At 58.3% G+C, this 9,827-nt stretch overlaps 1 protein-coding gene across 1 annotated transcript; it reads left to right on the forward strand.

Moving 5' to 3' along the window:
- The first annotated feature begins 1,686 nt into the window (after positions 1-1,686).
- ELF3 (E74-like factor 3 (ets domain transcription factor, epithelial-specific)) lies at positions 1,687-6,067 on the forward strand. The gene is made up of 9 exons (XM_004685262.2): positions 1,687-1,716; positions 2,133-2,303; positions 2,568-2,789; positions 2,972-3,070; positions 3,262-3,381; positions 3,554-3,643; positions 3,767-3,883; positions 4,563-4,758; positions 5,300-6,067. The coding sequence occupies exons 2-9, from the start codon at positions 2,141-2,143 to the stop codon at positions 5,409-5,411; spliced, it is 1,119 nt and encodes a 372-aa protein (XP_004685319.1). The 5' UTR covers positions 1,687-1,716; positions 2,133-2,140; the 3' UTR covers positions 5,412-6,067.
- The last annotated feature ends 3,760 nt before the right edge of the window (positions 6,068-9,827 follow it).

The following is a 9,827-nucleotide window of genomic DNA, read 5'->3' on the forward strand; positions in this document are numbered from 1 at the left end:
TCCTGGGGGAGGCCCCCTGAAGGGCTGGGGAAAATCCTGTGGCCCAACCCAGGGTACTCCAGGCTGCCGTGACCAGTGCAGGGGGCCCTGGAAGGACCCCACAGTTTCTGAGACCAGTTTCTGAGGCAGATTGCAGAGAAGCTCCTTAGTCTTCTGTCCAGTTAGTGGGTCTGTGGACAGCTGGAGGTGACTTTTGTTTGACCAACCACTTCTCCAGAGGCCGAGCTTAGCTGTGAACCACCCAGGGCTCTGAGAAGGAGGGGAGATGACACAGATCCTACACCGCAGAGGAAGAGAAAAGACACCCGGGAGGGATCTCAGGGGTTATCTGGAACCTCATTCTTACAGATGGGGAGACTGAGACCACAATCCAAGTGTCTCCCCCAGGACCACATAGCTGGGGGACCCCAGAATACAAATCTCACCACCCTGTCTGCCCTGGTTCAGGGTCTTGGGCAGGGTCTGTGGGCGGGCTGAGCCCACAAGGAGGAGACTGACAAGCTCCTTCTGCCCCACCGGGGGTCCTTGCTACAGCACTGCGAGGGGACCCTGACGCCAGGGTGGGGGGTCTGGAGGAGCACCCAGCTGCCTGAATCTCAGCCCCACCGCCTCACCAGCTCCTGGGGCCTGGGCAGCCAAGCTGCAATGGCTGTCGTCTTTAAAGTGGAGATAAACAAACATTCCTTCCAGGGTTTTCGTGGGGACCGGGGCGAGACACTGTTAACAGCAGAAGGGCCTGCCCTTTCCTCCTTTTGTAGACGTGACCCGGGCAGTCAGGCTTCTGGCCACTAGAGGGCAGCAGACAGGCGCCGGCCGGCTGGACTAGGCTGAGATTAGATGGGCGTCTGGATAGAGGGGTAAAGAGCTCCACGGATTCCAGCACCTCCAGCTGCCCTGAGGCACAGAGGGACTCCAGGGACTGAGGGAAGAACTTTCCAGTGGAGCCAGGTTCCCTAGAAGTGGCCGCAGCAATCCTGATGCTTAGTTGGGGCCCCGGGAGGCACAGAAACCCAGCCGTGTGGCTCTTGGGCCCTGGGCCAGGCTGGCAAGCCCAGCCCACCCATTAGCCGCGAATGTCACCTAGGGTCCTGACAGTTTTCACCTGAATCCTGGCCACTGTGGGGAAACTCCCACATCGCAGTCTTTTCTCCCTTGTCCTCAAATGTGTTCCCTTCTGACGCAGGTCAGTCAAGAGGTCAGATTCCCCCTTCACGCTGCCCCCCTTCTCTAGCCCATCCCTGGCCTGGCCCCCGAAAGGAATTTCCTGAGCCGGAGGGTGGCCGAAAGTACAGATGCCCACCCCAGACGCTCCCGCCACCAGCCCAGCCCGGTGCCCTGTGCCCAACCCCAGCGGGTACAGGATGACAGGCTCCGACAATCATTAAACCAGCTGGGCCTGATTTCCCAGCACCGCCTGCTAGGATCCCGGCCAAGTGGCACAAAATATGCAAATCACCTGGGGCCAGGAGCCCTGTCTAAAGGCCAGGAAATCCCCACCATCCAATGAGCCACCAGCTCGGATTACCGCCCGGCTGGGCTATAAAGCCTGAGTGCCGGGTGGAGCTTCTGCAGCCTTTATTTAGGGAGGGTGGGGGAGCCCCTGGGCCAGAAGCCCAGCGCTACCTGGCTGAGCTTTTTTCCCTCCCGGATTTCTCGCCCACCTGCTGTCCCTTAATCCTGCCTGCCTGCTGGCCACACCCGCATCCGCCATTCCCGGTAGGACCCCCACCTGTCACAGTCCCCAGCCTGGGCCCAGGGAAGTTGGGGAGGGGGCTAGTGAGCCTGCATTTGTGACAGCGACCACTGCAGTCCACAGGCTAGAGACCCAGAGCAAGGGATGGAGGTGGGGTGCGGGGTGGGAAGAGGTGAGCTGAGGGTCGCTGGCCCTGACGGGTTGTCCTGGGGAGGACAGATTGGCCTGACTCTGCCAGGCCCACCCACAGGCCCAGGTGGGCTGAGTAGGGAGCCTAGCAGGTGGCATACACACCATTAGCCCTTCTTGAAAGGAGGGTGTCTGAAGCCATGTTGACCTGTGTGCCCGTTTCGGGCTTCTCCCGCCTCAGGCTGGGCTAGAACTGTATAGCGAGAGGGCCTGGGGGCCAGCATGGTCTCTCACTGGCTTTTCTCCCCAGGTAGCCTCATGGCCGCAACCTGCGAGATTAGCAACGTTTTCAGCAACTACTTCAACACTATGTACAGCTCAGAGGACTCCACTCAGACCCCTGTTACCCCCGCTGCTCCTTTTGGGGCTGACGACCTGGTGCTGACTCTGAGCAACCCCCAGATGCCGCTGGAGGGCACAGGTGGGTCCTCAGCAGGGCGGGAGCGGTTTTAGGAGAGCGGGGAAGATCCATCTAAGACGCTCTTAAGATACATGGGGATCGGGCAGGGAAGAAAGTCTTCGCAGCAAATTTCAGGGCTAGGGGCTGGGTGACCTAGAAGAGACTGGGGTGTGGGCATCTCGAGAATCCCAGCCCTTCCTGGAAGGGTTGTCTAAACCCACACGGGGGCTGTGAGGGGCCGCCGGTGGCACGAGCCGACCTGTCACTGTGCCTGCCCTCTTGCAGAAAAGGCCAGCTGGTCAGGGGAGCAGCCTCAGTTCTGGTCCAAGGCCCAGGTGCTGGACTGGATCAGCTACCAGGTGGAGAAGAACAAGTACGACACCAGCTCCATCGACTTCTCGCGGTGCGACATGGACGGGGCCGCCCTCTGCAGCTGTGCCCCCGAGGAGCTGCGGCTGGTCTTCGGGCCCCTGGGGGACCAGCTCTACTCGCAGCTGTGGGACCTCAGTGAGTCCAGTGCCACCGGGCGCCAGGGCGGGGGGCTTCCTTCTCAGGGAGGGGGGCTGGACCGGGGCTGAGCACCTGTCTGGGGAACCCAGTTCAGTGTAGGCTGCGTGTGGGGAGACCCGTGGGCACGGCCAGACGGAAGCCCCCAAGCCCCAGCCCTGACCCTCCCTCCTACTGATCAGCTTCCAGCTTTCCTGACGAGCTCAGCTGGATCATCGAGTTGCTGGAGAAGGACAGCATGGCCTTCCAGGAGACTGTGGGAGACGCCAGCTCTTTCGGGGGTGAGAGCCCATTTTCTCCCTCCTGCCTCAGCCTATCCTATGCCACGTCCACCCCTCCCCAGCCCTGGAGATGATCCTCCCTCCCCAGACATCTTGTCGCCCCCCCCAAGCTCAAATTCAGCTGGTCACCAGGCAGCCTTAGTTAGCTGCCCTCCTCTGTGCCCAGCTGAAGTCTCACCTTCTCTTCCCAGAGCAGGGAAGCCCCTTCATCCAGGACATGCTGGACGACTCCCGGCAAGCCAGCCCCTACTACCCTGGCAGCTACGGCGCGGGCGCCCCCTCCCCGGGCAGCTCCGACGTCTCCACCACAGGTGAGGCCTGCCTGGGGCCGCAGCTTCCCTCCCTCGTGTGCTCGCAAGCCCTGTTGTCACACTGGAAGCCTTGCTTCTGGGAGGACCAGGGGTTGCTCAGGTATGGCGTCCCCAGTGGGCACGGCGGCCAGGTTGCTGTGGGCTGGTGAGTCACTCTGCCCCACCTTCCCAGGGACCGGCACTTCTCAGAGTTCCCACTCCTCAGACTCCGGTGGAAGTGATGTGGACCTGGACTCCACAGATGGCAAGCTCTTCTCCAGTGGTGAGTGGGGCGCCCGCTCCCCAGGGGTAGAGCTTCAGCAGGCCCTACCTCTCAGCCCTGCTTTCCTGCAGTTTTCCCATAAGGGGCTGACATCACCCTTTCTCTGTCCACTGTCCCCCATAGATGGCTTTCCTGACTATAAGAAGGGGGACCCAAAGCACGGGAAGCGGAAACGAGGCCGGCCCCGAAAGCTGAGCAAAGAGTCCCGGGAGTGTCTGGAGGGCAAGAAGACCAAGCATGGTGAGCTCCTGGGATGGTGGTGCAAGACAGGAGGGGAAACTGAGGCTCCTGGAGGAAGGTTACTGGACTAGAGGTTCTTGCCCACTCCCCCCCCCACCTCAGTCCAGTTCTCACTGCCCTGGGCCACTGTCCTGCCAGCTGGGACTCCACTGAGGAGACGCAGGCAGAGGTGACTCCCAGTTTGATAATGCCTGGGGCAGGGTGGCCCCCCACCTTCGAGTCTGTGCCCGCCAGCCTCGGGCCTTGAGTGTGGCCGGCCACTGTGAACCCCGGGAGAATGCGCCCTGACTTCCTTGCCCGTGTGCTCTTACCCGGCAGGGCCCTTTCACTGGTACACACAGGAGGCCTGGCCGTTTCTTGTCCACAGGAGGTTATCGCTCCCTTTCTGGTCCTGGACAGGCCAAGCTTGCACCACCTGCTGGTGTGTCTGCTTCTTGACTGTGGCCCCCACTGAGCTGGGAGCTCCTCGGACCCAGCTCTATCGTCTCCTAACTGAACGTGTGCCTAATACCCGAGGGAGAGTTAGCGTCTGTGCCATGTGAGCTCCGTCCTGGAGCTCCATGTCTGCTGGGGGAGGCAGGAGGGAGCAACCATTGCAGCAAGGCCGTGAGGCCCGGCCTGCCAGCTGGCCTGGGGGGAGGCTATCGGACACGTTGGCTGATGGAATCTGGCCTTGTAGCCCCCAGAGGCACCCACCTGTGGGAGTTCATCCGGGACATCCTTATCAACCCAGAGCTCAACGAGGGCCTCATGAAGTGGGAGAACCGGCAAGAGGGTGTCTTCAAATTCCTGCGCTCTGAGGCCGTGGCCCAACTGTGGGGCCAAAAGAAAAAGAACAACAGCATGACCTACGAGAAGCTGAGCAGGGCCATGAGGTGAGGGGCGGCCGGGACGCTCACCATCTTGCTGGATCCTTCCAGAGGTGGTGCGTGTGTCCTGCTCTCGGACCACCTGGCTGGATTGAGTCCTGTTAGAGGGAAGATAATAGCGGCGCCTGCCTACCTCCTGGATCAAATGATAACACAGAGACAGTAGTAGGCTGGCGTCCAGAGAGCACAGTTAACTACCTAACTGTGTTATCTGCAAGTTTGTCCTAAGACAGGCACTTAGTGGTGAAGGAGGCCTGGCTCTCTCCCTACTGGGGTCTCAGTTTCCTACTGGATCTTGGCTCAGATCCCTTCCAGACCTAAAACCATGTGGCTTCATGACAAGGCCCAGGATGTAGTCATAAGACACAAAGAAGCAAGATTAGAGGCAGGTCCTGTGGACACGGTTCTAGGCCAGGGTGCAAAGACAGCTCCTCCTTGAGGTGGGGCAGGAGAGAGGAGAGAGGAAATGGGGCTCGGGTTGATTCAGACTGGAGACCAGGTGGGCCAGGGCACCTGAGCAGGACTGACCTCGCTTCTCCCCACCCAGGTACTACTACAAACGTGAGATCCTGGAGCGCGTGGATGGCCGGCGCCTCGTCTACAAGTTTGGCAAGAACTCTAGTGGCTGGAAAGAGGAAGAGGTTAACGGTCGGAACTGAGGGTCCGAAGGAGACCTGGGACCGCACGGACGGACATTGAGGCCTACAGACCCTCCCGGGCCTTAGGCACCACAGCATGCCACAGTTTGGGCATGCTCCATGCTATGCGTGAAGAGACGTGGAGGCTGTGTTCCTGTCACCGTCAGCCTGAGGTTGGGGGTCTTGGCCTCCCCTCTTTGTCCTCCTCTTGGAATTACAAGCCCTGGAGTTTGAAATCACCAGTCCTCTGACTGGCTGCCAATGCAGCTACTTGTATAGGGTGCCGCCCTGGACCTGGTCTAGACACCAGCTGTGGGCAGTCTGCCTCCTGGAGACGCCTGGACTGAGCCAAGGAGGGTGAGGAGACTCAGGGCACAGCAGCAGGGGCAGTGGGCTCTCCCCACAATCTCTCTGGACTGGCTCCACCTCCCCTCTCAGTGCTTGGATCAACCAGCGGGGGTCGGAGCACCTAATTTATGTGCTATAAATATGTCAGATGTACGTAGAGATCTATTTTTTCTAAGACGTTCCCCTCCCTGCTCCTCCCAAGCTTGGTGGCCACACAGACTGTTCTAGACCTTGAGCTGAGCCAGTGAGGGATGGATGGGGTGGTGCTGGGACCCTTCGGCGGGCTCCTGGCTGCTTTCTCCTGTGAGTGGAGGCAAAAGTCTCCAATAAAGTGCCTTCTGGGCTTTTTCTAACCTTTGTCTTAGCTACCTGTGTGCTGAAATTTGGGCCTGTGGATTGGAATTAGGCTGGGGAGGGGAGTGTGGCAGGGGTCTAGCAGGCTGAAGGTGAAGGCAAAGCTGAGGGAGGGTGGGAATGGATTTTCTGTATCAGGAAGGCCAAGTTTTACAGACCTGCTGGCTGGGAGCGGGGAGGAGGCAAAGAGAACAGGTGAGACTTCACCTCTGAGACTCAAGACTTCATGCAAGCAAGGACATGCGCCTGGGAAGCTAAGCGCGGGGCTGGGCATCCGCTGGACCTCACATTTGCTCGGTGACCTTGGCCAAGTCGTCCTCCTCGGGCCTGCCCCGCTTCCTTGCTGCAAGGCTGGGGTTTGGACCCGATGTTCCCTACGAAGTCTAGCATTGCATGTCTGGCCTTGTGGAGGAGAGCCTTTTGCATTCCAAACAAGTTGGCTGTAAGCTGAATATCTGTAATCTGAATCCTAGCTTTCGTTGTCTGACATGAAATCAGAGTCATGATCTTGTGGAGGGAAAAACAAATAAAATGGAGATGATGAGCCCTGGATGAGAAAGTGGGGGACAAAGCAGACCCTCAGACCCCTCATCCACACCAGGCGCCGTGCTAGACGCCACCAGCCCTGCTTCACCCTCCCCAGGAGACGTGAGACTCATTTCCAGTTTGCAGGTGCGTGCAGTGAGGGTCACTGGCCGGTGTACGGCCACTATCACCCAGGCAGCGCCTCCTGCTGTCCTGCGGCTTTTCCCTGGGAGCATCTCAGGGTTTGGACTCTGTAGATTCCAGAAAAGTGTCACTTTGCCTCCGCAGTGAGGATGCAGCTGGGTTTAGAGCACTGGACTGATGGGAACTATATGTGGAGTCACTTAACGGAGAAAACCTTCCAGCAGAGAGTTCCTTAAGCTTGAGGCTTTAAACGCACATTTTGTAAATTGGATATGCTGTTGTCTGAGAGATACCAGATTATTCACGGAAGGCATGTAGCTGAAGAAGGGATCTTCATAAACTCTGCGTGTGTGTGTGTGCGCGCACACACGTGTATGAGAGACACAGTCTGAGAGAGAAGTGGGGCTTGTGGTGGAGAATTAAGGAATGGCAGAAAGAACAGGGACATGGGCTGAGGGAGTAGGGCATCTTGAAAGAACCTAGATCAGCTGGAGCCACGGGAAGACGTTTCCCTGCTACAGAGTGAGCGCGTTAAGGCAAGTTGCTAAAGATCAGGGCCACAAGCTTAGCCTCTGCCGATCACCTGCTGGCCAGGCCATTTAATCAGCTGGGATCCTTCAGTCCCTAAAGCTACAAACATCCTTGTTTCCTGACAGTTAACTTGTGTGGAGCGCTGTGTGAATTTCCCAACCCACATTACCTTGGAGCGCCTCACACCCTGAGGAGGTGTTACCCCTGCGATCTCCAGCCTCGGTTTCCTCAGCTGTGCGAAGGAGACAGGGCAGGAGATGGTCACGGAGGATGTGCAGGGGGCAGGGGAGCTGGGAATGAGGGGGCCAAGCCCCCGATGCTTTGCCACAGGGCTGGGAGGCAGCTGCCAGCAGGCCCTGCGCTCTTCTCCGACCTTTGTCCTGCCATTTTCAGTTTATGAGGTGCTTTCCTCATCCCATTATCTCATTTGATCCGCACCACAGCCCTTTGAGGAGACTGGGCCTCCCCGTGATCCTGATGGGGGCTGGTGGCAGTCCAAGGTCACCAGCCCGGGTGAGTGGGAGCCAGGTCTTCTGCTGGGGGGTGGGGGAAGCTTCGAGGCCAGGCCACTGCTGGGGGCAGCACTGGGGAAGGGAGGCAGAGAGATCAGCTCTGCCCAGCACTGCCTCTCCCCTCCTGCCTCAGGCCCCTGCAGAGTCTGGGGACACAGTTTAGCCCCCTCTCTCGGGTATCAGCCGTGGCTACCTCTAGCTCTCACCAGGTCAAAAGTCACTGAACAGACTCCCACTCAGAGGTGGGGGCTTTCTCCACCCTGGGGGGTTGTGTCTCCTTGGGTGTGGCCCAGGCTGAGGGGTGGCGGAGAGGAGGCCGCAGGGCTGGGCCGTTTCGGTCCTGCCCTGAGCTGCTGGTCACCTCTTATCTACCTCTGTGGGATCGGGTGTGCTGCTGGGCAGGTCAGAGGGAGGTCACCCCTCCCGAGTTTGGGTGTGCCCGCAAGGGGGAGGGGAGGCAGCCTGGATTACCCCCATCGTCTACCCCTCCCGCCCAATTCCAGGGAAATCTAGCTTTACCCGCCACCTGGGTGAAGCAGGTGAGGTTTATTTTTATCCAAGAGTTTATTTCAATAAAGCTCTTTTCCAGTTATCTGTTTACCGTCTCTCCAGGGGTTGTGAGCGCCTCTGGGCAAGGACGGGCTTACTCATCTCAGCACCTCCACAGCGCCTGGCACAGAGAAGGTGCTCAATAAATATTTGTCAAACAGCCTGTGACTTCTAGCCTCTCCCTGCCCTGCCACCACCACACACCACACTCACTGGCACACTCACACACGCAGGCTCTCGCCACAGCACACTCACTCCACACCATGCACCGATCTCACACAACTTGGCTCTCACATAGCCACACACAGACGCAGACACACACACACACACACACCTATCACACATATTGGCTGCCCCCTCCCCAGTGAAGTGAGCTCCAGGCCCACCTGTCCAGTCCTTTATTCACACTGCTCATCTCCTCCCTCGGGTCCAGCCAACCCCTCTTGGAAGCGTTTCTAGACCTTCCTCCACCCTCTTCACCCAGCAGATAGACTGGGCGCTCCTTCTAGTAATTTGCAGCACACAGTGTAAAATGAAACTTAGGGCCTTGTTAAAAATTACTAGAGAATCCAGGGCCGCCCTTGGGCACTAGGGGTTGAATCTCGGCACTAAGAAGCTGTAGACAGCCAGGGAGGTGACCCACAGGGCGCAGCAGACCTCTCCTTACCCACCTGCTGTTCCCCTCAGCAGTGTGTTTCATCGATCTGCCTGCTCTGCTCCCCACTCTGCCTCTGGAGAATCCTCTCACACACTGCCCCTGCACCTCTGGCCTGTACCCCCATTCTTGTGTGCATAAATTAATAAAAATACATCTTTTAAAAAAATTGCTAAAGATTCCAAAACGGCGGCAAGCAGAGCCTTCAGGCAGACCCGGGGCCTTTCCCAGAGTGGTCCTCCCAGGGTCCGCGGTCATGGCCAGCTCTGTTGTGTCCAGTGCCCCACTGGCCTGATGCCCGTAGAACACCCAATCGTGCCATCACCAAACATTGCACACTGCTTGCTTTTTAAAATCAAGAACACTTTTTACAGAAAAACTTGGAGTTGTGGCCCTCCCTGGTGGCACAGCGGGTTAAAGCACAGCACTGAGAAGATAAAGCCGCTCCCGCATGAGTTCGATTCCCACCTGCCCCGGAGGTGACCACATGGCACAGCAGACCTCTCCTGACCCGCCTGCTGCTCCCTCAGCAGTGTACTTCGTCGATCTGCCTGTTCTGCTCCCCACTCTGTCTCTGGTGAAGCCTCTCGCTGCCCCTGAGCCTCTGGCCTGTACCCCAGTTCTGTATGTACAAATAAATAAATCTTTAAAAAAAAAAAAAAAAACTTGGAGTTGTGGCTTCTCTTAGCCGATCAGAAGTTCCAGCAGAACTGACCCAGCCCTCCCCCGGGCCACAGTCTAGGTCCCTGGATGGTCTCAGGGTCACCTTCCTCACTGCTGGTTGAAAACATGTATGTCTCCCCCACTCCCAACATCGAC

The sequence above is a fragment of the Condylura cristata genome, unplaced genomic scaffold (genome assembly GCF_000260355.1).
Source record: "Condylura cristata isolate star-nosed mole 26May11 unplaced genomic scaffold, ConCri1.0 scaffold00018, whole genome shotgun sequence".
Taxonomy (NCBI): Eukaryota; Metazoa; Chordata; class Mammalia; order Eulipotyphla; family Talpidae; genus Condylura; species Condylura cristata.

Bases quoted from the DNA above. Each gene is read 5' to 3' on its own strand.
- ELF3 (XM_004685262.2), top strand. From the start codon at position 2,141: ATGGCCGCAACCTGCGAGATTAGCAACGTTTTCAGCAACTACTTCAAC. The intron at 3,644-3,766 runs GTGAGTGGGGCG...TGTCCCCCATAG, and splicing joins TGGCAAGCTCTTCTCCAGTG to ATGGCTTTCCTGACTATAAG. The intron at 4,759-5,299 runs GTGAGGGGCGGC...CTCCCCACCCAG, and splicing joins AAGCTGAGCAGGGCCATGAG to GTACTACTACAAACGTGAGA.